This window comes from Barbatula barbatula, assembly GCF_947034865.1.
Source record: "Barbatula barbatula genome assembly, chromosome: 20".
Taxonomy (NCBI): domain Eukaryota; kingdom Metazoa; phylum Chordata; class Actinopteri; order Cypriniformes; family Nemacheilidae; genus Barbatula; species Barbatula barbatula.
The window spans coordinates 3,768,604-3,795,040 of NC_136783.1; the positions used below are offsets into that span (position 1 = coordinate 3,768,604).

The window sequence follows — 26,437 nt, forward strand, 5'->3', positions numbered from 1 at the left end:
CTAGGGGTAGGCTGAAGGTTAGGTGACGCAATACAGTTTGGATAATATAAAAGTGACCAGTCTATGGAAAATATGCGTGCGTGGTTAACTAGTTTAATGACAAAACAGAGGTGCTGTATCTATGAGACATTCCCCATTTTTATTTTAATCACATTTTCACTTCTTTAAAGTTCATTTTGTTTTTGATGTTCAAATTTCTGTTTGAAATGAAGAGTCCATATTTAGATAACAATGTTTTTAAAAAATTTCAAAACTCTTTTTTTTATTGTGCATTCCAATTAAAACCAATCAAACTGCAGTTGGTGTGTTAAGATTTAAGCCACAATAAAACACACTGCTTACTAACACAACAAAAACATTATAACATAATAAAAAACATGATTTATCTCAGTTTGGAAACTCTTCAAATATTCTTTGATGTCTCTTATGTGAAGTTACAAAGCAGTTATCGGCGAGTTGTGTCTCAAGGGAGCAGTGCATCCTTGCCAGCGTCTTTGGTGGCCTCTCACTATGCAGAGTCTTGCTTCATTCAAGTTCAAATGACAACTGACCCTTAATTGAGGGCTCTATAGTGACTAGGTCAGTCTTTTCCATGATACACAAAACACTGAGAGCAGAGAGAGCCGAGAGCAAGCGATTCTTCCTGTTCGGAGACCAGTGTGAAAAACTCCATGAGACTCATTAGGGCTGCGTGGAGACAACATTTGTAGCCGTTTGGAGATGTAGACTGCTCGTCCAGCACTGACACTTTATCACAAAATGTACAGCATTCAGTTCAAAATCTGCACCTGGTTTTATTTCAGATTCATTGTTAACCAATATCACACCGCCACAGTCTCATTTGTTTAGAACACGCATGTATAACAATACCAAATAATAGGGATAATTATATTCATGTTCTCGTCTGTAATCGTTTGGACAAAAGCATCTAAACTTTTTTTATTTGTACAAAAAAAAAAACATGATGCGAAAATAGTATATGTATAAACAAAGAAGTATATAACAATAATGACAACAACAACAACAACAATAATAATAATAATGTTTTATTGTTATTATGGTGATGACGATTATTATTATATTATAACAATTACTATATTTTAAAATTGTATAAATACATGTAAATGCCAAACTTGCTATTTCTATACACTAAGCACAAAACAGTTAAAATGATTAACCAGAAAAAAACCGTATGGCCTACCTTGCGACCAAAAGCGAAGACGACGATCAAACAATGACCAGAGAAACAATAAGTAGGCTAAACAAAAGCTTAAAAACGAGCCAAGGAACGCAGAGTTGTATAAATGTTATGAATGGAGGTGTTTAAGGAGGTGTGAGCATCACTCCAGCAGAGCTGCGGATCTCCACACGTGGCTCTTTTCCAGTGAGAGGCGTTGGAGATCAGATTCAGATCTTCAGCTCTGATCACAGCACTGGTGATCTGCCCACTGCCACACTCACAACACCAGGGATTTTCACTTTCTTCTCATGGTCTGTTTTCCATCACACCGGCTCACACTGAAGCATCTCTTCCAGCAGGTGGTCATCGGGTGATCCAAGGAGGTTTGCTGTACCACCTACACCGGTAAGTGTCGCATCCCCAGCGGCTTCAGCTCTCACAGCCCACGGGAGGAGTGAAGTGCTCGTCGCAGCTCAAACTCTCAAAGTCTCGTGTCACACCCTGTTTAATTTAATTTGCGGTTACTTTTGCCCACACTGGCCAGCCGAGCTCATTCCGTCTGCACCTCTCGAGACGAAACAGACGCGATGAAGAAAGCGCTCCGTGCGGCGCAACTAAACCAAATGCGCTTTTATTTTAATAACGCAATGTACGAACGCGCGCGTTTAGTTTGTCAAACGCGTATTATAAAGATTGCGCTCTTTTCCCGTTGCGCTCCGTCAACGGTTTCCAGACGCAGACGCGCGTTGCGCACTATAAAGTGCCTGACAACTTTGAAATGAGATCACATGAACTCTGATGCATCTGTTTCAGGCTGTTAGGACGCCATGACAGCCGAAAAGATGACTCCCATTATAAATGGAAAAGCGGACGACGCGATGGACCCGGAGGCGTCAAACCCGAGCGCGGTGCGCAGCAAAGATAAGAAGGTGGTGAATGAAAGAGGCCAGTGGAATAATAAGATTGAGTTTATACTGTCAGTGGCTGGAGAGATCATCGGCCTTGGCAACGTTTGGCGGTTCCCATATCTGTGTTACAAGAACGGTGGAGGTAAGACAGCATCATTACCAAACAGTCAAACACTTGGACATTCTTGCTACTGATATTGCTACCAAGTTCCTGCTCCTATATATTGAAACTGTTACGATACACACATGCCATATCCCGGCTGATATTAGTCTCGTAAGTATAAATTGAAAAATACAGCGAAACAATGGTAAAAATGACTCAATAGCCACTTGTGTTGAATGTTGCGTGGATGCCACTCGACTGACACATGTTCCTGTGAATGTTTCAGGTGCTTTCTTCGTACCGTATGTCATTTTCTTCATCTGCTGTGGGATCCCGGTGTTTTTTCTGGAAACAGCACTGGGTCAGTTCACCAGTGAAGGCGGCATCACATGTTGGCGAAAGGTCTGCCCACTCTTCGAGGGTAAAGCGTAGTTCACTCATGACAATTTGAAGCAGTATTGTGCTACTGTGGTTATATTTGTAAAAATTAAGCTGAGCATTTTATGAACATCAATGTTGAAAATCGTTTCTTGCAGGCATTGGCTATGCCACCCAAGTCATCGAAGCCCATCTGAATGTTTATTACGTGGTCATATTGGCCTGGGCTATTTTCTACCTGTTTAACTGCTTCACAACAGAACTGCCCTGGGCGTCGTGCGGTCACTACTGGAACACAGGTCGGTGGATTTAAGGATTCAAGCATTGCGAACTAATAAACGGTGCACACATGAAAAACTAACAAAGCTAATAACTGTTTTCTAGAAAACTGTGTGGACTTCAACAATGAAAGCATCGCCAACGTCTCCAACCCGTTTGCCACCTCACCAGTCATAGAGTTTTGGGAGTAAGTGTTATTTTGACTGTTTAGTAGCTGTACAGCACATATTGTTGTTTAAGGCACACATTCATACCAATAACAGTGTTTGGCAGCTGTTCAGGACAGATTTTTAAAAGATATGAATCCAGTCTACGATTTCATTCAAAATTCAAAGCATGAAAGTTAATATGCTGGTAACACACTTGCTTGCCAGACAGCATTTGGCACAGTGCACATGTGGAGCGATTAACCACAGCTTATTATTCATTGGGAACCCATAACCTTCTTCACTGATAATTTGTCATTCTTTTTGCATTGCCGTTGTCAACAAGCATCAAAAGGGCACTTGCACAGTCAGGAATGGTATGGACACAAATTTGGCCGCAGTCGGCTACTTTTTCTTTAATAACACAGAGGAAGTAGTCGTCAGTTTCACATATTGCTGGCCTTAGTTCACATCGAGCGGGCGGGACTCTGGTACCGAGAGACACAGAAGCTGTCAATTAAGGGGTTGAATGGAGAAGGTTTGTACGAGGGGGGCATGGCTTACGCAGTGGATGTCACCCAAGAACATGTTATAGATGACAAATGGCACTACAAGAAAGAAAACTGTGGCTTTCCCTTGCTACTACAAGCTTACATCACTGCATTTCAATCAACCACTGTTCGACACAGTACAAGTTGTTCACCTTAAAGTTATGACAGATGCTTGATGACAAAAGTTGGATGATAGGTTAAACATTAAATTCATACGAATTTAGCTACATGCGGTTGACTGTATCTGGCACGTGTCGACGGTTTCATGTAAAGCTGCATGAGCTCAGATTATAGTCCAGTTTGGAGCTTTAACCTTGATTTCGAAATTATTCACATTACATTTACATTTACATTTACATTTATTCATTTGACAGACGCTTTTATCCAAAGCGACTTACAAGTAGTTTTATACAGTGGAACATTACTGCAGAGCAATTAGGGGTAAGGTGCCTTGCTCATTATTACATTATTACTTACATTATTCTTGCAAAATGTGGCATTGATTTGTGTTCAAGTATAGGAGACTTTTTATAATTATAGAATTACTATACTACTGCTATATAGTATTTTCAATTGAACCTAAATGATGATGTCAAATAAATCTACGTTGGTTTTTAGGCATTAATACAAGTTGAATGGTTGAAGGATTTTCTTTGGTTTGAAAATCAGGACAGAGCATGAAAGCCTGCAACAACCCAATACATTTATAATGAATTTATTTCCAATAGTTACATCGATCTGTTGATTTTCTACACACAATGTGTAGGGTCATTGGAGGTGCTGTAGCCTTTTTACATAAACTTTATTAGTTAAATCATGCAAATGTTAATGAGGTTATGGCATTGTTGTATGATATGTGTTTAAATTTTTGGCTATAAAGAAGGTCAATATTTAATGTTTGGGATGCAAATTTTTGATGTGTGTAAAACTAGTGGATATTAAATTCTTAAAAACCTGGGCCTTTTATGTATAAAAATGTAATATCTGTGAAAAGTGACAACATTACTTGCACAAAAGTGGTTACGTTTAGTATGTTTTTCCTGCAGGCGGCGTGTTCTCAAAATATCCTCTGGAATTGAAGAAATCGGCAGCCTTCGCTGGGAACTTGTGCTCTGTCTTGCACTAGCCTGGGTCATATGTTATTTCTGCATTTGGAAAGGTCCCAAATCGACTGGAAAGGTAAAACAAAGATCAACTCAGTCACCAAAATGGCAAAAATTATACACTTGGAACCCTAATTTTACAGGATGAAATTCAATGTTTGTTCAATGAGAATTGCCTTTTAGCTTTGCAAATGATGTTATCAACACAGTTCTGCATGTGGACGGCCAACCAGATCACACAGGCACTCGTAACACTTAATATGAGGTGTCTAATTCATGAATCGTATAAAAAACACCATACTGAAGCCCCTCCCCTAAACCTAACGTGACGAATGAGAATGAGACTCAACAAGTTCTGAATTGTTTAGTTGAGATTGTTTTGGGAGTGCTGTGCAGAGACCATGTGGCTTCAATGATGTTATTACATCACATAGATTGGAAAGTGATAAGCATCTGAAAGGGCTTACCATCTGAATACAGTAATTCTTCTTTAAAAGGAAAATGCCACATGCCGTGTTTTGGCTTCGGACGCAGATTGAGAAACTTTCATATCAGACTGGCAGGATGTCCAAAGACCTGTGAACAGAAACAGGGAGCCGTCCAGAATCCGAACGGAAACGCAGGTGAACAAAGGCGCATCCTAACAATAACCAACCGCTTTATTCGTCAACTCGAACCAACCTACCGTGACAAAAAGCCCCTTCGGAAAACAAACAGTTTGCATTCTTCCAGTCTCTGGAGCTCGCTCTGTCTTCGCCTTGTAACCACAATCCCCTGCATTATGAGAGCCTGTGTCCCTCTGCCAATCTCTAAAACTCAGTCAGTTGCCTTCCTCTGCATTCTATTCTTCCATCAGCCTTTAAGAAAGTCTAACAAACTCAATGAGCCAGAAAGAAAGTGGAAAGAAAAGAAGAGGGTTGTGTGAAGAAAAATAAATGGGTTCACATTGTACAGGTCCAGGAGAAAAGAGCTCGGCAGCAGGGCCCATATCTCCTGAAGTGGCTTTTGTTTGGCCGTGAAGCAAGAGGAAAGAATGCTCCTTCACGGCAAGGCTTTAGCCGCCTGTCCAAGATTGATTTCTGTATTCACAGGGGGAAAGTGGAGCGTTCATGAGGAGCATGCAGAGTTCCTCTGCTCGCCTCTTCTCTTCTGTGAGGAATTATGTCTGGCGGATAGCAAACTGCTTTCTCCTCTCCTTTGACCGCTATACAGATTGTAGCATTCAGGACATTCGCTAAGCTGTGCGCCCACAGGTCTTTTGTGGCTGTTTGCGATTCTCCCATAAACCAGCGCTAGATTTATGGCATGGGGTAGACCTGTGAAAGCCGCTCTTAAATGTTTGACCAGAGAGAGTTGGGAGAGAGTCAGCGTGTGTCAAAGTCTCACGGCGGGTTTAAACATTGCTCCATTCATGGGAGAAAAACCAAATGCACGAGCAGGGGGATGGCCTTGTTGCGGTGGCCATGGTTTTTGGATATGGATATGTAATCATTTTATGAGACTAATTGAAAAGGGTGTGAATCTTGGCGAGCTCTCGTGCTCTCGGGCTGTGAGGTACCATTCGGATTAAAGGATCTGCTGTCTTAAAATGGCCTTACAGGTCTCTTACTTGGTCTTTGGGCAAGGTTTTTGATTTATTCAACTGGATTACTAAGCAAGCACACATGTGGAAGCGTTAACAAAGGTCTCTGCAGATTTTTATATTGCTACTCAATTTGGCACAAAAAACGAATAACTGGGGTTTGGTACTGTAAATTTCCCAGGTCAAGCACTGGTAATTGTGAGCTTCTGCACCACAGATTTTCCCACGCAGCCAACACAACCCGGTTGGGATGAGGGAAGCAGGGTAGAGGCTTTTGTGTCCAAACCCTGTCTTGTCCTCGTATAGTCTTGACTAGGTGCCAGAGGAACAAGAACCTAGTGCCGCCCCCAAGAGTGGTTTTGTTCACGGGACTGAATGAGCTTCAAAATGTTGAAAAAAGGTTTTTCGTATTTCGCGCTCAAGAGCTTGAATGGATAGCGCGGAAGAATCGCATTGTGATGTTCTGGTATGAGAAATACAACCCCAGTGTGTCACCTGTGTTGGTTGGTGGTGACTTGGAGATAATTCCAAACAGTGAACATCGTTTTGACAAGTCGCAACATGATGGCTGCCTGCCTATTTTTGTCGTATTGTGTGTTGCGCTGTTGAGAGTTTTCTTCGTGAAAACCTCTGGCTCCGACCTGCAACTTCTCAACTTCCTCCCCCTGAGAAACATTCTTTCAATTTGCACCCAATTAAGTCTTTGGGAAGAGTAACTGCCCCTTCTGGCAGACCCTGAGACATTCCTTAACCCCTTCAAAGTGAGAGCACGGCTTCATTCAGTCATTCAGACATATAATAGACAGATGATTTGCAAAAAAAGAAACGTCACAAAAAAGGGAACAATCGTATCCTGGATTAGTTTACAATGTCTCCAATCCCAGACTGATCACTTACTCATTAGCATCTCCTTAAGAATTGGTTAACCTTAAAAGAAAATCCTGTCAATATTTGCTGTATGTATATTGCATTCAATTATGTTTTTTTCAATCTTCTCACAGATCATTTCTCTACAATATCCGCATAATGACATTGCCAAAATATTTCCCAGTTGAAGTCCCACTTCATTGGATAATTTCAAATTAGTCGCTCCTCCAATCTACATACATAGATTCCGCATTGGGCAGTTCCAGGTGATGCTGAAGCATTTTTCAATGCAAATGTGAGCTGCGTATTAGCAACACCTTTTTCGGGTCTGATGTTAACCTGTAAGAATTTACAATGCACTTGTAAGCAGTGCATGCTTTTGTTGCAGAAGCAGAGCTGAAATAGCAGTGCAGCTATCATTTCCACAGTAAGTCTATGTGCAATCCTCTTGCATATCTATGGGTTGAACTGCCAATCCACTCGGTCAAAAAAGTTGTGATGATTGGTTACAGGGTTATGATGCTATAAACCGGGGCAGTTTCAAACCTCATTATTTAAACTGTCTTTGGGTAATGACGTTTATTAACAAAGTTCGGGAGGAGCAAATCATTAACACAGCTGGCTCGTAATCGGCAATTACATCGCCATCCTCTCACCATTTTCTCTACCTCAGTGTAACTGGGGGAACGCAATGGGTTTAGGGCAAGAATACCTACCTCGGAGCCCTTTCCCCAGACAGCACGCCAAATACGCTTGCCATCTTTCCCGCTTATTTATTTGCTTAGGCGAGCTTGTGAAACACCTTTATAGAGAAAATATTCAGCAATGGTTTTAAATGATAAACCTGTACATTGTCTGTCTTGAAGCATGGAGATATATACAACATCAAACTTAATTTTAGCCACAGAGGGACTTAAACCCTAAAATCCCATTTGTGTTTACATGTAGACTCAAAATGTTTGACTTCACTGGAAGGAAGGAAGGAAGGTTTTTCATCGTGTAAACGTGGCCTAAGTCTGCCTAACCAGAAACTGACTAGGTTTCTTCCTGTCAAACACGGAAGTAACACATGCATGAAACGCATTGGCAACATTTTAGGTTGACATTTAGGTATGGTTCTGTCCTGGGGAAAACTCCCTGTCGAGTCCTGATTGTAAATTTGAGGTGGAGTCATTTGCTGGTTAGGCTGATGATAGATGACGGAATGTAAAAGGGAAGCTGTGATATATAATGTTATTTAGATCAGATCCGATGATGCCAGCTTGACTCACATGACCTGCCAGAACTAACACTATACGCTTGATTTCTTTTACATATAGCTATGTTTTTCAGGGAATGTTTTTAATGGGTTGACACTAAATTTTACAAAGTAAAAAACACGCAAAAACAACGCACACATCTTAATATCCAAAGCAGCATAAATCTGCCTTGTTTTGTTTTCTGAAAAACACACAAATAAAAACTCAAGAGTAATGTGTTCTTAGTGCTGTATTGTAGTCTTGATGTCTGTTTGTCTTCTGCAGGTGGTGTATGTCACTGCAACCTTCCCTTATTTCATGTTGTTGATTCTTCTTCTGCGAGGAATAACACTGCCAGGAGCTGCTAATGGAATTAAGTTCTACCTGTATCCCGACATCTCCCGTCTGTCCGACCCTCAGGTAAGGACAATGTCTTTATCCAATGTCATGATTTTAACACACATATGCCACCAAGAGTTTATTATCATTTTATCTAGCACCCATTCTTTCAATCCAAATCTTTACGTTAAATCTCTCACCCATCTTTGTCTCCCTTTGATATTTGGTATTTACATAAAAATATTTTACATCTGAATGGATCGTTATTTCTTCACGTTTGTCTGCCGAATGTAAAGACTTGCCAGTCATTTTAATGTGTGGAATAAACAACAATTTCCAAATCGGATTTGTCAAACCCTCTCATAAAGCCATGTCACGTATCCCTGGTATAGCAATTCTCTCGGTAAATCTTGTCTGATTGCTTTTATCAGCTGTTGTCTCAACCGTGGCCCTCAGTTCATATCCTTTGAAATGAAATGTGAACTACTGTGATGGATTTGAGCCGAGTGTTGCTGCTACTGCCGGTGAATTTAGTTAATTTCCTCCCAGCTGGTGGTCTGAAATGCACAGCATAATAAATGTTTATTTTACAGCTGTGTGGAATAATTGATTTTGATTGGTCAGTAGTGGTATTCGGCCAATATATTTTTTGTATGACCACCACTTAACTGTAAAATTGACTATTAATGAGCTACATAGCTGTATCTCAAATCATCCAAGGTGACTTCCACTTAATCAAATCATTTAAACGATTTATTTATATATTTAAAAAGAAATTAGCTGCATAATAAGCAGGATAATGTAGAGTCAGACCGTCATTGACAAAATAAATCCGTTCAAGATGAAACAAGGTCAAACAAAGACAAGAACATGTCTGGAACAGTAATAAAATAGGACTCTCAAGAGATGGTCAGTTGAAGGGTAATCCTTTGGAAGGGTCATATCTAGAGACGTGTGTACTGTAAAATACAATTCTAAACCTCAATTTGATGGATATTTTGAATGTCTAAATGTACAACTATTCTAGATTTTTCTATATATATTTTTTCGTTAATCATTTAGGTAACAGGGTTGAAAAATTAATACAAATAACAATAAAATTAGCAAAGTTGAAAAATTCTATTTAGTTGCGTTCCTTACCAGGGGTGCGTTTCCCAAAAGCATTGTTTGGCAACTATGGTCGACTCGCAAGTCGTACAGTATTTATTAGTAGATGTCATAACTTTACCACCTGTGTGGCGTCATCAACTAGATTGCTGAAGCAACTTGGATCAAACAATTGATCTCCGATGTTGATGCATCGGACTAAGCGAGTTACGTTGTTGTTCGGGAAGCGCACCCTTGGTCATTGGGTTCTCATCATTTTTAGGAATATAAGGTTTTTATAAATGGGAGAAAATCATACTGTAACAGGGTTGTGGGACGCAGATAAACATGTTTACAGTCATTAAAAGTACCGTAACAATTGATGATGGTGTAGAATGATTATAAATGTAGTAAAGAACAAACTTGGCTTGGCAAATTTTCTGTTTGTCAGCTTATCGTATTTTTTAAACATCACAGACCTCACTAAACAGTAAAAAGAAATGTAGAGTAACGGTAAAGCTGGGAGTTTCGTTGAAGTACTGCTAGAAAGCAAGAGTTAACGGATTGGATGTGAAGTAGCATGGATAGCATGAGAGAGCGAGCGATGTGAATGAAAGGAAAGGAGAGAGGGGGGAATAAAGAGCTGCTGTTTGCTGATGGGGGGCGTCTCTGACTCCAATGTTTAATTAGCTTTCACGCCGCACAATAAGCGGTCTGTTCACACTCTGTGTGCTCTGTTGTTTCATTCACCGTCTTTTTTTACGATCAATTCAGATCCACCCAATTCACTGTTCTGTGCCAAAGAGCTTCCTTCTTTGTTTACAACGTTTTGCGTTTACAGAATGTAAAAACTATAGTACGCTTTATTCTGGACAAAAAATTTTTTTGAGAGGGGATACTTACTAGTATTTCAGTTTTGTCTTATAGACTTATTTGTGAAACTTTAAAGTGATAGATCACCGAAAAATTTCTGTCATTATTTAATCACTCATATTTCATTGCAGAACTGTACGACTTAATTTCTTCCGCCGAACAAACAAGAAGATATTTTGAAGAAAGTTGGGTGAACTATCCCTTTAAATGCGCTATTTGACTGCTGCATATCGAAACTGCGCTAGCGTAGTAATGATTAATAATCATTAGTATTGTATATCGAATGCAAGAAGACAAATTTCGTACTACCTGGGTTGCTTTAAAGTAAGTTGCATCAGTAGAAATTGTGTGGACGTTGACAGAATGAGTCAAGTTTGCAGTGGAAATGTGTCTTTAGGGTGCGCTTCCTGACTAAAACAAGACAAAACAAACCTCCAAATTAGCCACAACATCAATAAGCAGCTTTTAGAGAATGTATTGGCATGTCTGAGTAAAGCCAAAGCGGAGCAATCGCACTGGCCCAGTTTGAAACAGAAAGGACGTAAATGACCATCCCCGTAGAATGGATGTTCTTGGAGGGAAACTGCTCTGTGTTTGTGAGGTCGGAGGGGTTACCCTGGTTACCCGCTGGAGGAAGCAAATACTGTGAGTTGTCAATTGGTTTCCCAGTTAAGGAGATTAGTGGCTCAATGGTTATGTGAGAGTTTTTGGGAGAGATGCTGGCTTTTTTTCCACCAACTCACATGGCTCCCCTATGGCGACATTTTTACACTTTTCTCGCTCTGTGGGGCAAAAGGAGTCTAATCAGAGCGTAAGGGTTTCGCAAGAGAACTTCAGCGAGCGGCAGGTGAGGAAATCCTGAAATGAGAATCGGAAGCTGGTGTGTGAATGTGAAGTCGGTGCATATGGGAGCTTGAAGGATCTGGTATAGGCCGTATACAATCTGACTCTGGTGACCCATGGATAACATCACAATGATCTGTGAGCTGACTAAACATGGTAGAAATAAAAAATATGCGTTTAATTGACATCCCTAGGTTCTGTTATTCGGAAACATGGCTTTTCCAACCTGTCATTTCAGTCCGACTGTTTCTGCACGCATTTCAGCATGCCTGAGTGACATTTCATTCTGGATGAAGGACCTGCAGCTGAACCTTGCAAAAACAGAACTTCTTGTGATCCTGGCCGACTCAAGGATTCATCACAACCTATCCATTCAACTGGGCTCATCAGCCATCACACCTTCCAGAACGGCCAGAAACCTGGTAATCAATGATCAGCTAAACTTTACGGATCATGTTTCCAGCACCACCCAGTCCTGTAGATTCATCCAGACCTTTCCTGTACGAGCATGCTACGCAAGTCCTAGTCCAGGCTCTTGTCCAGACCAGACTGGACTATTGCAATGCGCTACTGGCTGTATTCCCTGCTCGCACAACCAATCCTCTACAGATGATCCAGCATGTAGCGGCAAGAGTGGTCTTAAATTAACCGAAGAGAGCACACGTCACTCCTCTTTTCATTAAGTTACATTGGCTCCCTATAGTCGCTCGCATCAAATTCAAAACTCTGCTCTTGGCCTACAAGACGACCACTGGTTCGGCACCCCCATATCTTCACTTACTAATACATTTACATTTAGGCATTTGGCAGACGCTTTAATCCAAAGCGATTTACATTGCATTATCCTTACATAGGTATATGCAATCCCCCGGGATCGATCCCACAACCTTGCGTTGTTAACGCAATGCTCTTACCACTGAGCTACAGGAAAGCTATAATACAGACTTATGTACCCACCAGATCCCTATGCTCTGTAAATGAACGACGTCTTGTTGTACCATCCCAAAAATGGAAAAAGTCACTCTCCCGTACCTTCTCTGGATCTGTTCCATGTTTGTGGAATGATCTGCCCACTGCTACAAGATCAGCTGATTCTGAAGCCATCTTTAAGAATCAGCTGAAAACACATCTCTTCCATCAGCATCTGACCAATGAGTTCTGACTTCTATTTCTTTTCTAATCTTTCTATCCTCCAAAAATGTAATAAATAGCATTTGAAAAAAAACTAAGCTTTGTATACTGTTGTGGGATATATGAGACCAGTACTGCACTTATGCTAATTGTTTTGCAGATATAAAAGAGAACTCAATTGAGATTTCCTATGAGGTAGCAGCATTTTTTGAGTGAACTGTCCCTTTAATAGAGAATGTTCAGCCATCTTGGGAGGATCGCTGCTAGTGCGTTCAATGCAGTGTTTTGCTTTTCTTCTTTGATTAGGAAATATACTGTAACTATGGTAGGTCGGTCTTGCAATGTTTAAAACTGCAATTGCATTAAACGTTCAGGAAAAGCCCCTGGTTCTTTCACTTTCGATTTCTCCACATATCAAACAACGGTACGTATCAAAACAAAAATAGCATTGGAGTACGATCCTCCAAAGATGGCAGCGCCACTGCAACATGCAACATAGGGTGTGACATCAGCTTCACATTCTCTATGGTGTTTTAATACAATTATGGACATAAGTTCGGCCACTTTTACAGAGGATCCAGACTATGTTTTGTTGCTCACAGTTTTTTCACTAAACCCATGTAATTATGTAATGTTCTACTCATAAATGCTCATCAGAGGCCTACAGTTGTGATGTGTAAAATACAACAAGACAATAATAATTGACCTCACGTGTACTCACTCAGTGTAAAACTTAAACATGATGTCTGTGTGTTTATAACATTAGTCCTCTCAGTGGCAGTGTGATTTATTGGCTGGTTTTTGCAGGTGTGGGTGGATGCTGGGACTCAGATATTCTTCTCATATGCCATATGTTTGGGATGCCTCACTGCTCTCGGCAGCTACAACAGCTATAATAATAACTGCTACAAGTAAGAGTCCGTTGAAATGAGGACATTTCATCAGATGCTGCTATTATAAAGACTTTTCAATAACTTTCATGGTCATGTGTTGGGTGCTACACTTTACCCTTTGAGATGAGACTCACGGGTATGTTTATATTTCAATAGCCATGCCTAATCTTACAGTTATAGTATAACAGAAGTTCCCTCTCTGTTTGGCAGGTCAATGTATTCAAACAACATCCGTGCTAAAACAATGCAATAGAACCCTGCCAAAACACAATATCACATGTTATGGGTTTGGTGGTTATAATGATTGGATTTAGTGCATGGAAATTATAATGGTGTCTACTGGTATGTGATGGATACTATTGGTTTACTATTAGTTTAGCAGTCTGAAAGAACTAAGATGGCTAATTTAAGGTTTCTGTAAATCTTTTGTAAAGGTTAATGCAGCTTGTCACGAATGTCTGTTAAAATGGATTTTAAGGTACTTCACTGGTGAGTGTTGAGTCCTTAAACGTCGTAGAGGGTGCCAGAGAAATTATGAGATGAACATTTCCAAATTAAAGTCTTCTCAAAGTCAAAGTGTGCCTATCCGTACAGAATACTTGAGCAGTTGGGACATTGTTCAAAGCATGACATTAAAGTCATTACATCACTGTTAATTACTGTTTGATACAATCAAACTAATCTGTGATTTAAATCAATATTTGTAAATTGATAAACATATTTTTTTGAATTATATCTAATGAAACAGTAGGCTGGTTGTAGAATGTGAATGTTGCCTGTGTGTTTGCAGGGACTGCATCATGCTGTGCTGTCTGAACAGTGGCACGAGTTTTGTGGCAGGATTTGCCATTTTCTCTGTGCTGGGCTTCATGGCATACGAACAAAATGTGCCTATAGAGGCAGTGGCGGAGTCTGGTAAGGACCTGCGGTTCTGTAAGGATGCATGCACTTCTCTGAAAGACTTTCATTATATGACTTATTGAAGCTCGGCATTACTTATTTAGGAGATTGTTGAGTCTGGCAATATATCACATGCTTTCAAATCAGTGCTTAAGGTACATTCACACCTTGTTAGAATTACTGAAATGACAAGATTTGTATAAAGCAGTCTCATAAGTACAGCATATGAACTGGGAGATTTCTGAGGGTTCTGACTTGTTCTGCCTGACCGCTGCAGTCACATGAAAAAACACCTTAAGGAGATATACAGGATCAAGTTTAGATAGTAATCTCAATAATGATCGCAATCGACTACTGAATCATTTTTAAGTTGTAAGTCCTACGGTCTATCTCTGAACTGCCATCTTGAGTATTTTTGTGCGACGGCCGGGTGGTACAAGTCAGTGATCTCTGAAGGTTTTTTCCTGCACTGGAAAAAAAAGAATTTGACTTCACTTACTTTAGTTAAATTCAACACATTTTTGGTAAATTCGGTCACAACATGATTTTTGTTGTTTAGTCATGTAACTTCATCCATTCATGTCGGGACTGCATAAAGGATTTGTGTTGTGTTAACATAAAATTGTTACAACTGGGCAGAGGACTTATATTTCACAGCATGCTTTGCAGATGACTGGATTTGGAGTTATGTAAATAGAAATGCAAATAGTGCAGACAGGTGTTGAAAAAGTTCGAATAAATATGTTGTGAGACATATGCTTTATATACATGTAATTCTCTTCTCGCACATACTGAGCTCATCGGTAGAGAGCAAGAGAAGATACATAAAGGTATTATCATTAATTTGTAATTATTGCTATTAAATGACTAAAATGTTCAATCTGTTTTGTATTTTTCAGGTCCTGGTTTAGCATTCATAGCATATCCTAAAGCTGTGACCATGATGCCATGGGCTCCACTCTGGGCCTGTCTCTTCTTTATGATGCTCATCTTCCTCGGACTGGACAGTCAGGTAACACATGAGTGGATAAATGTTAAAGTGATTGTAAAATTGTAACTCCTATTGACCCTCTAGTGAGTGAAGTATGACAGGAGTCTTCAGTTTATAACTTTAAGGGCACTTTTAAATATAATGATAATCATTTATGATAAATCTGCTTCGGTACTAAATGTACTGTTAATAAAAACACTGGTTACATGACAGTCACAATATTACACAGATACTGTGCAGGTTTCTCACATCTGTTTAACCATCTTTCTAGTTTGTGTGTGTGGAAAGTCTCGTGACTGCTATCATAGACATGTATCCCAGAACCTTCCGCGTGGGCTATCGGAGAGAAATGCTCATCTTGGGCATGTCGGTGGTCTCTTTCCTTGTGGGGCTGATAATGTTGACAGAGGTACAGACTTTTTTTGTTTACTAATGAACATCTGTTAATGGCCTTTGCAAAGCTTATGTAATGAGGACCACCTGCATGATTGCTCGGCCATATAGTAAAGACGAATGTTCTCTACGGCGATGCCTTGTAGAGCACAACCAACCATCACCAACATTTATCTCCTGCGACAGATCTAAACACACACAGAATCATGTTGGCCAGACGATTTAATCTAAGAAAAACATCTCATGATCAAAACATTCAAGGAGAAACAGAATGACTAATCTGTTTATCTATATGGACACGCTTGGATTTTCTTCGTTATTCGTTGCCCTGAAAGCAAAGTTTAAGGCTGGTAAAGAGAAGGGTAAAGCGGGTAAGACTGTAGAGCGTTGGCATATTACTGTCTCTATCTGGCAAGTTACTGTAGCCTCCTGTTTTTGCTTTTATGGCTGGAGTGGGTGTGTAAAAATAGAGCTGGATTCAGCTCTGCTCCAGTGAACACTTCCACTCTTCCACTCCATGTTTCATGATGAAAACCATCCCAGAGTCTGACAGTCTCTTACAAAGAGGAGAATGGTTTTCTGATTAAACAGCTGTTCTCTCTCATTTGAAAACAACCTTTACCTTTCTATTTTCCAGCCTTAAACTTAGCTTTCAGTTATATGTTGGTGATGGTTGGTTGTGTTTTACATGTAGTGCTTTACATGTTTATACAGTTCGATACAATTTAATTTGAACCCCTGAGTTGACAGTATTGCACTGTAATATTATTCATAACAAGGGCAATGTATTTTAATAAAGTCGATACTTCACTCGTACTGCATAGCAAGACGCTAAGCTCTTTCCAATAATGCAGTGAAACTGCACAGCCATTGGTTTGTGAAAAGTAAAACTTTTAACCAATGGCAGAGAGCCCATGCCAATGCAGACCCCAGCGAGACCAAGCCATGTGTAGACCCGGAGCTTTTCCGGGTTCTCACAAAGGCTGTGGAGGAGCTGGGCTTAGTGTGGTCTTTTCCGGAAGAACCCGCCCGTGGCCGCCTGGATGAGTGGTTTCTGCTGGGGCGCCTACGACCCTCTTCTTCCTCCGCTTTCACCTCGATTGACGACGCAGAGGAAAAAGGCTACAAGAGGCTTTCTCCCCTCAATGAGTCTGTGGCCGCACACTTATGTCCGCCCACTGCCATTGGATGGACGGCAAAAGCAGCCCACCCATCTAAGCCGTGTAAGAAGACTTCAGCCCTCGCTGGATGTCTTCAGCTCTACACTCCATGGTGGTACTCCAAGTCTACCTGGCTAAACTCTGGATGAATGGATGAGTCTGGGGGCGACCCAGCATCCTACAGAGAGCTGCCGAGTGCGACGGATCTCGCTCTACGCGCCACCATGGCCCAGGCAATAGGCAGATCCATGGCCAGTTTTGTGGTGCTGGAGCGCCACTTATGGCTGACGCTCACGGAGATGAAGGAGGCTATAAACATCGCATTAACTTTAAAATCTTGCTTATTGCCTATAAAGCCCTGCATGGTTTATATCCTCACTACTTGAGTGAACTTCTCTTGTATTACAGTCCTTCACGTGCACTACACTCTCAGGTGTTCGGTTAGTTGGTAATACCTAGAATTTCAAAATCAAGTGCAGGCGGCAGATCCTTTTTCTATCTAGCGCCTAAACTTTGGAACAGTCTTCCCCGCACTTTCCGGGAGACAGACACACTCTGTCAGTTTAAATCTAGACTAAAGACGCATCTTTTTAATATTGCATACACTACACTATCATAATATATATATTGCAAAGGTTTAGGCTGCACTAGTTAGATCAACCGGAACCAGAAACAGTTCCATTAACATCTGATGCATTTGTTGCATCAAAGAGTGCAAAACAGTACTCTACTCTCAGCCAGTCTTGTCTCATTGTTCCAAGGTTACTAGAGCGGGCAGGACGCAGTCCAAGGTTACCAGAGCGGGCAGGACGCAGTGTGCTGTATGATAGAGCTGGACAAAGGACGTGGCGACTCTACAAAATTTCAGCCGCTATTAGATTATTAATGATATTAATCAGGAGGATCAGAAATCAGGCGCACAAAGTGCTGTTCGTAGCCCCACTCTGGGCAAACCAGCTGTGGTTCGTGGACCTGTCTCAGCTGCGCGTGGCAGCCCCATGGCTGATTCCTCTGAGACGAGACCTCCTCTCTCAGGCAGGCAACACGATCTGACTCCCCCAGCCTGAGCTGTGGGGTCTGCAACTCTGGCTTCTCGATGGTCGCCAAGCAGAGACTTTTTAAATGGATAATTGAGGCTATCTCGCTAGCATATACTTCCTTGGGCCTTCGATGCCCCATGGGAGTTAGAGCCCACTCTACTAGAGGTATCGGCTCGTCTTGGGCTTGGTCTAGCGGTGCATCTATAGCATAGATTTGTGCGGTGGCCTGTTGGGCTTCGCCAGATTCTATAGTCTGGATGTCCCAGATTTACAGGGTCGGTCCTCTCTGCTTAAGGATTTATACTAGGTTTCCGGCCTATGGTCGCTCGAACCGTGCTGGCACTAGGCACACTGTTGTTGGGACGATTACCGGACAGGGCCACCTCTTAGCTTGGCCCTATCGGCTCTGCAGGGCTTCCCTGCTAATGCTTGGCCCCCGAAACTTGTTGCGGGATGGTCCTGAGTTATCGTTCCGCTTGTAGCACAGCGGGATTTTATCGGTTCCTCATAACGTCCTGCTACGCAGTACAAGTGAAGTATCGATAGGGAACATACTCGGTTACTTACGTAACCTCGGTTCCCTGAGATACGGAAACGAGTACTGCGTTCCTGGCCGTGCTTACAAGCTGCATGGTCGTCGCTTCAGGCGAAATAACTTGAGAACACTGTGGCGATGTGTCTGCTTATCTAGCCATAAGCCCCGCCCCCTTTGGCAGGCTCCATTGCTATCGGTCCGTGCAGCCTCGCTGCCATTTGTTTAACTTTTCACAAATCAATGGCCGTGCAGTTTCACTGTGTTATTGGAAAAAGCTTCAGTCATTGGAGAAAAATTAGTTTTCTCCATAGCATCCTACTATGCAGTACTCATACCGATATCTCGAGGAACCGAGGTTACGTAAGTAACCTAGTACGTTATTTCTCACTTAGTAACCTCCAGTTTGTTTTCACTGACCGTGTGGATGTGTTTACTTTTAGGGTGGCATGTATGTATTCCAGCTGTTTGACTCATATGCAGCCAGTGGCATGTGTCTGTTATTTGTGGCCATCTTTGAGTCCATCTGCATTGGCTGGGTCTATGGTGAGAGATCATTGTCTAGAAATTCACCACTCAGTGTGAACTGCTCACTCATGTAGTGTTTTACATTCCTCTTGCTGCCAGATATCATCTTGATTTTAATCATATCTGTGATCTCAGACATGATTAAAAATGGAAATGAATGTATTGGTCACATTCATTTTTATGTTTAAAGCCTGATATTGTCATGCTTTACGTCCTGCTATTAATTAAAGTAGCTTCAAAGATACTTCACCTAAAAATGAAAATCCTGTCATCATTTGCTCACCATCGAGTTGATCTGATGAACACAGAAAGATATTGGGAAGAATGCTTATAACCAGACAGATTTTGTCCCCCATTGACTCTCATAGTAGGATAACATACAATGGTAGTCAAAAGTGCCCCAGAACTGTTTGCTTTTGTGTTCAACAGTAATGGGTGTCTGGTTATAAGCATTCATCCCAATATCTTTCTGTGTTTTTATCAGAACAAAGACATTTATACAGATTTGGAACAACTCGGAACAACAACCCCTTTAAGTTTGGACACAAATTCTGCCCCTTAAATGTTATAGTTATTCTTTTATAAATGCTTAACTGTGCAGTGAGATTTTATTCAAGAATTTAATCAATATCTTTTATTAGTAGTGGTATATGTTGATACTTGTCTATCGGAATCATTCATGTTGTGACTGATCGTCATATTTTTGTAGCTGTTATGCCACCTGCTGGCAAGAGTCAGACAATGCATATAATAAATAATGTGTTTTCCAGCAGGGTACACTTTGTGTATATCGCAAGCATATGTTTGTGTTTTTCTGCGACACATGATGGTGACATTTGGGATTCCGTGACGAAATGCTGTGTTTAATCTCATTGTATCGTCAGGTAGCGACAGGTTTTATTCGAACATTGAAGACATGATTGGATACAAGCCTATCTTCTTCATCAAATGGTGCTGGAAGTTTTTCACCCCTGGCATCTGTACTGTACGTTTACATTTTCTTGAAATCTTTTCAGTTTTAGGAAGATTTCAGCGCTTATTTTCTAATAATTCTTTTGAAGTTTAATATTTATTTGAAACCTTTAATGTGGCTTTTTTCATTGTCTATGTCCTTTCAGGGGATCTTTCTGTTCTTCTTGATCAAGTACAAGCCCCTGAAGTATAATAATGTGTACACATATCCAGACTGGGGTTATGGCATTGGTTGGATGATGGCAATGTCATCAATGGTCTGCATCCCTCTGGGAATCTTATTTCAGATCTGGAAAACGGAAGGCACTTTCCGTGAGGTATTTGTTCTGTGCTATTATGTTATAGTTTGTAGTATGTTTAGTACAGTCTTCATAATTTGTAATAAATACATTTTAAATACACAATAATTTTATTTTATTTTGCCGCAAAAATGACAAAGTAGGGCTTGATCAACACCTATATTTGTTTTTACATTATCACATTACTGTAACTCAAACTAAGTTCTATAAGACTGAAGTCAGATTAATTTTGTTTAATTTTAAATGCATAATACAACCAAAGTAATTTAAAGTAACATCAATACTTTCAGTGTAAAAATTGTGAAAAATGTATAATTAATTATTCGCAGTCATTTTTACGAAACATAAATATACAATAAAAAATACAAATGTCAGATGGAGTTTAGATCGCCGAGAGTTTCCCGCAGCATTGATCACGCTTTTCAAGGTAAAAGTTTACATATCTAAATTGTAAAATTTGTGGCAAAATCTAGGGGCGAGGAGTCTACACCCTGAAAGTATAGGGGCGTGATACGGCATACGAATGTTTGATACAAAGATGATTTCTGCACACGAATCTGCGTTAAATTGATAAATGAGGCCCATTATGTCTTGAGGCGCTGTGACATGCCAGAGATGAAAGTTGTTCTGGTATAGCGGGGCAGCAGAGATTGGGTGTGGTGCAGAACTGATGCTACACTGAGGGCACGATGCGCCCGCTGTCCCGACATGACCCCATTGTGCCCTGTCTTATCGATTGCGTCTGCTTCGGAAAGAGTACACAGCTGTTTCACGAGGGGCTTGTGTATAACACTGGTCTTAATCAGTATTTTTGTCTTGTTTTCCAAGATAAAACAACATTGCTCTACATCTCTTATCGTATGCAGTCTTGCATTTTTATTTGGTATATCGTTTTGGGGAAACTGTGATATTAAAATGACATTTACTGTCTGTTATTACTCATGCCTCACATCCTTTGAATGTGATTCCAGAGAATCAAAAAGCTCACCACCCCCAGCTCTGACCTGAGAATGAGGGGCCGCCTCAGCTCCAGGGGTCCCTGTGCCATCAATGACGCTGATGCCAAAACGAGGGCGGATGGCAAGATCTCCACCATCACAGAGAAGGAGACACATTTCTAAACCCAAGACACGGACATCACCAACACAAGACACAGAAACATGTTGTTGCCTTTATTTTTAAAGAGAGAAAACTATTATCACATTTGTAGTCTTGCTTGTTTCGCACGAACAGGTAACACGTCACAATTTAACGTCATGATTAAATCGGTTTTCTATCAGAGTGTATCTAAATCTAGATGAAAATTGTTGTTGTATCGTGTCACTCCTTGTCACGTTAATCAGTTCTGTACGTTTAGAGGGACGCCAAGGTACATCGTGCCGTGAAATGTTTTTGCGCATCGACTTTTGGCCCTGCGCAGATTACTGTAGTGTGCTTTTCTAATGGGTAGGAGATGTTTTGAGGACCACTCCAAATGTTGGCTATATGTTTGTCGATGAGGCTCAGCGTTGTTGAATGTGTCTGGCAGCTAGCATTGACTCGCCGGGCGAGCGGGACGTAGCGAACCCACTGTCCACGCAGCTCCAATTCCTGCCCATTTCACACCAATTAAACTGAGTTTAATTGAAGCTGACAGACCAAACACAGTTTAGGACTTCTTTACTTTCAGAGCAGTGGTCCAGAGAGTCAACCGTGCTTACACACTTGTATAAAAAGTCACAGTTTCACTTGTTAAAGGGCAGTCTGATGGTTAAAGGGATAGATCACTCAAAATAAACATTCTGTCATCGTTTATTCACCCCCTTCCTTGTTCAAAGCCTGACTTAACATGACTCCTGTTGTAACACAAAAGAAGATATTTAGAAAAATGCCTTTGGGGTTTTGTGTTCTTACATTGGAAGTCATTATTGTTTGATTAGGAAAATTCTTGTAAATGTCGTCTTCTGTGTTCTGCAAACGAAAGAAAGTCACACAGGTTTGGAATGACACGAGGCTGAATGAATCAGTTCATTTCTGGGTGAACGATCACTTTAAAGAAATGCAGATGAAGGTTAGGTTTGCATGTTGGGAAAAGGTAAAGTTCACAAAAGGATGAATATTTCTGTGATTGTTTACTCAAAATCAAGTCAAGTTACCCTGTAATATGCTATTATTGATATATTATATCATACACCTGACTTGACCACAATATTTAATATGATTGTTTAGTGTTAGGAAACTGTAAGAGTAAAGGATATTGTAAGAGTAAATAATGACATTGTTTTTGTTTTTTTGTGCTGCACAGATGCAGTGATAGATGTATGTGGAAAAGTGGATACAAAGAAAAGTAAAACAGGCCCAAGAACTGGACACTCTTTCCCCCCTATAAGTAAAAGTAACAAATCATCACCGCAATTCATTATTATGCGAAAATGTTTTTATCACAGTCTCAAGCACTGTTGTGTTCAGTATATAGTATCCTCCTCAGGATGAACCACGAGCCCTTTCGCACATGCAGGCAATCTTTGGTCTGGTCTCATCCATCACCAGTTTGTGCAAGTAAACTTATTTGTGTTTTAATAGCCTGTTAACTTTTCAGACGTGTGTATATTTTTACCTTTCTTTAGTTTCTTTGTACACTATTTCTTGAAAAAACATCGTTTCTCTGAGGACTTTTGATATGTCATTCAACAAAGAAGTTCTAGACGTAGAGTATATGTGCTGGATACACAGATTTTGGTATTCAAAGAACATATGAATTGTCTGCTTACTCATTTTTAAAAATAAAAGGTAAAAAGGGATGTCTCGGGTTGTCTGGGATTTTAGCTAGCGTTGAAATGAAACCCATAAGACTACTAACTGTAGCACCGAGCACAGAATGAAAGAAAGCCTTTCATGTTCACATTTTAAGCATCTGTTTCTCGCTGCCATCACCTTCTCATGGCTGTTGGGAAGGTGTGCATCTGAAATTCATGATTTTTAAAAAAAAAAAAAAAACATTATCTTAAAAAAACACATTTTCTTCCCTCAGCACTTTATTGAGCTTCAAATAAAAAGCATTTAAAATGATGTCATGTTCATGTGCCCAACCAGTCATCAGATTAGTTGTTTTAGGAGGAGCTCTGACCAAAGACAAGAAACTAAATTTGATCATCAGGGTGCAGGAGAGAAATATTATTAGAGTATGTATGATTTATTGCTTGTGATGGTCCTCACTAGTTAGGTGATTTGATAAAAGGTATCTTCTTAATGTAATCATAAAGACTTTGATGACTTGCACAATCAGCACTGATTTAACAATCATGGTGATGAGCGAGATTGGTAGAGTGTCACATCATGACACTTTCATCATGAAGTAAAATCTTTTTTCATTAAACCACAATGCTGTCATCTGCCATGTCGTGTTTTGAACACATGACTTTGACTTTATTAGCACAATGCTTTACCAGTCAAGCTACAGGAACACAAGGAGCACACTTTTTCCAAGTCCAGTACGGTGTACCACAGGGCTCAGTCTAAGGGCCTATGCTCTTCGCATTATCCATGCTATCTATAGGAGATATAATAAAGTGACACAGAGTTAGCTCTCACTGTTATGCTGATGATATGCAACTTTATATTTCCTCGAAGCCTCATGAAACAGCAATTCCATCGAATAGTGGAATGCATAGTCGATATAAAAAAGTGGATGAGTAAAAATGTCTTATTACTGAACTCGGACAAAACAGAAGTGTTACTTATTGGACCAAAAACCGCCATATGTAACAACCAAGGATGTTTCATAAAACCAACACCTGTAAAATTGTGTTTTTCCATCTTAAAAATATATCTAAACTACGTCATATGCTGTCACCATCAGATGCAGAGAAGCTAATTCGTGCCTTTATGACATCAAGACTAGATTACTGTAATGCACTATTAGGTGGTTACCTTGCAGGCTTATTACAAAAACTCCAACTGGTCCAAAATGCGGCAGCTCGAGTTCTTACACGTACAAAAAAGTATGAGCATATTAGCCCGGTTCTGTCAACCTTGCACTGGTTACCTATAAAGCATTGCATTAATTTAAAGATTTTGCTTATTGCAGACACACTCTGCATCAGTTTAAATCTAGACTGAAGACGTGTCTTTGTAATCTTGCATACACTACTCTATAATAATATAAATATTCTGAAGGTTTAGGCTGCACTAGTTAGATCAACCAGAACCAGGAACACTTCCAATAACAACTGATGTACTTGTTGCATAAAAGAACAGTACTCTCAGCCAGTCTTGTTTCATTGTTCCAAGCTTACCAGAGCGGGCAGTACGCAGTCCATGCCCAGACCTGACAAAAACTGTGATGATAGAGCTGGACAACAAAATTTCAGTCGCTATTGGATTATTAATGATAAACTTAAATCGATTTTTTTTATTTTCCGTTGTTGTGCAAGTACTGTCGAGCTTGTGCAGAGGCAGCAGCTTTTGCCAGCGAGGAAATGGAATCCCCTCGTTAGGCCTGGTTTCCCTCTGAGGTTCTTTTTCTCCTCCAGGGGAGTTTTGGGTTCCTCGCCATCGTTTGCATCATGTTTTACACGGTTTGCCTGTCCCGGGGGGGGCTACTAGAATTTTATAGTTTTATTTAATGAACACTGCATATAGGAATTTATAGTCTGTCTGATATTTGACCTGTGTTTTGACTTGCATAACCTTATATGTTTTGCTTATAATCAATGTTTTCTTGTACAGCTGCTTTGTAACAATGAAAATTGTAAAAAGTGCTATTTAAATAAAGTTGACTCGACACCTTTTCGTCAAGAAGGCCATACAGCTACTGAATTTGCCTTGGGGTTTTAATATATTGGCTGCATGGAGTGGATGGTATGAGAAACATTCAATCTAAATTAGCACGCAAAGATGACTCTGACTCTCACGGTTTATTATCCTTCCCATCCACACAATTCACATGCACAAGAACTTTACTGTGATGAGGTTACAGTCGACACTTAATTCAGTCGGCACAAGCTCATGCAACTAGGCAACATCTATTTGCCACTGTCGGTAGGTCTTGGGAATTCCTGTCAGGGTTGAATCCTTACAGTGGTGAACCTGACTATAATTTGTGCCCATTTGATCAAAAAGAATGAGTATAGACTAGACTTACTGTTTTAGCTGTAGTCTACCCTTTCCAAAAGATGTTTAATGACTCAATGGGCCCTATTTCTATGATAGCAGGGCGCTTATGTGGGCGTTTCTCAATCCACTTTTGCTAGTTTAACAGCAGAAAAAATGGTGGGAGTGCCAGGCGCATGGTCCAAAAGGGTTGTAGCCTACCTATGCTTGTAAGGAGTCATGGGTCTCTTTTGGGTGTAATTTGAAATACACTAATATGAGCCTCATCTATAGAAGCCAAATGTGCTTGCAGAAGTTGAATAACAGTCTACAAAGGAGACATATACAGAACAGTCAACTACAGAGAAGTGTAAAGAACAGTTAACAAAAAAGGACACGTAAAGAACAGTCACATCTAGATACATGTAAAGAACAATGCTTCACAAATGCCCACAGTACATGGAGAAAGTAATCTATCAACATGATTTCTCAAAATGGTGTAGTTACAGCATCTATCACCTATAGATACACATAAAGAACAATCACCTATAGAGACAAATAAAGAACAGTCACCTATATAGACTCAAAAATAACAATCACCTATAGATACACATAAAGAACAGTCACCTATAGAGACTCAAAAAGAACAATCGCGTATAGATACACATAAAGAACAGTCACCTAAAGAGACACATAAAGAAAAGTCAACTATAGAGACTCAAAAAGAACAAGCAACTATAGAGACACATAAAGAAAAGTCACCTATAGAGACTCAAAAAGAACAATCACCTATAGATACACATAAAGAACAGTCACCTAAAAAGACACATAAAGAAAAGTCACCTATAGAGACTCAAAAAGACCAAGCAACTATAGAGGCACATAAAGAACAGTCACCTATAGAGACTCAAAAAGAACAATCACCTATAGATACACATAAAGAACAGTCACCTAAAGAGACACATAAAGAAAAGTCACCTATAGAGACTCAAAAAGACCAAGCAACTATAGAGACACATAAAGAACAGTCACCTATAGAGACTCAAAAATAA

The 26,437-nt window shown here is 40.3% G+C and overlaps 1 protein-coding gene across 1 annotated transcript; it reads left to right on the plus strand.

Moving 5' to 3' along the window:
• Positions 1–1,427: 1,427 nt before the first annotated feature.
• slc6a11b (solute carrier family 6 member 11b) lies at positions 1,428–23,073 on the plus strand. Its single transcript, XM_079482517.1, has 15 exons — positions 1,428–1,585; positions 1,994–2,230; positions 2,478–2,612; positions 2,728–2,868; positions 2,954–3,035; positions 4,592–4,724; positions 8,621–8,755; positions 13,415–13,518; positions 14,291–14,415; positions 15,300–15,412; positions 15,663–15,800; positions 18,960–19,062; positions 19,929–20,029; positions 20,163–20,333; positions 21,287–23,073. The coding sequence occupies exons 2-15, from the start codon at positions 2,008–2,010 to the stop codon at positions 21,434–21,436; spliced, it is 1,854 nt and encodes a 617-aa protein (XP_079338643.1). The 5' UTR covers positions 1,428–1,585; positions 1,994–2,007; the 3' UTR covers positions 21,437–23,073.
• Positions 23,074–26,437: the final 3,364 nt, after the last annotated feature.

Excerpts from the sequence above, each read along its gene's own strand:
- slc6a11b (XM_079482517.1), top strand. The coding sequence starts at position 2,008 with ATGACAGCCGAAAAGATGACTCCCATTATAAATGGAAAAGCGGACGAC. Across the intron at positions 2,869-2,953 it reads CGGTCACTACTGGAACACAG|AAAACTGTGTGGACTTCAAC; the intron begins GTCGGTGGATTT and ends ACTGTTTTCTAG. Across the intron at positions 14,416-15,299 it reads AGAGGCAGTGGCGGAGTCTG|GTCCTGGTTTAGCATTCATA; the intron begins GTAAGGACCTGC and ends TGTATTTTTCAG.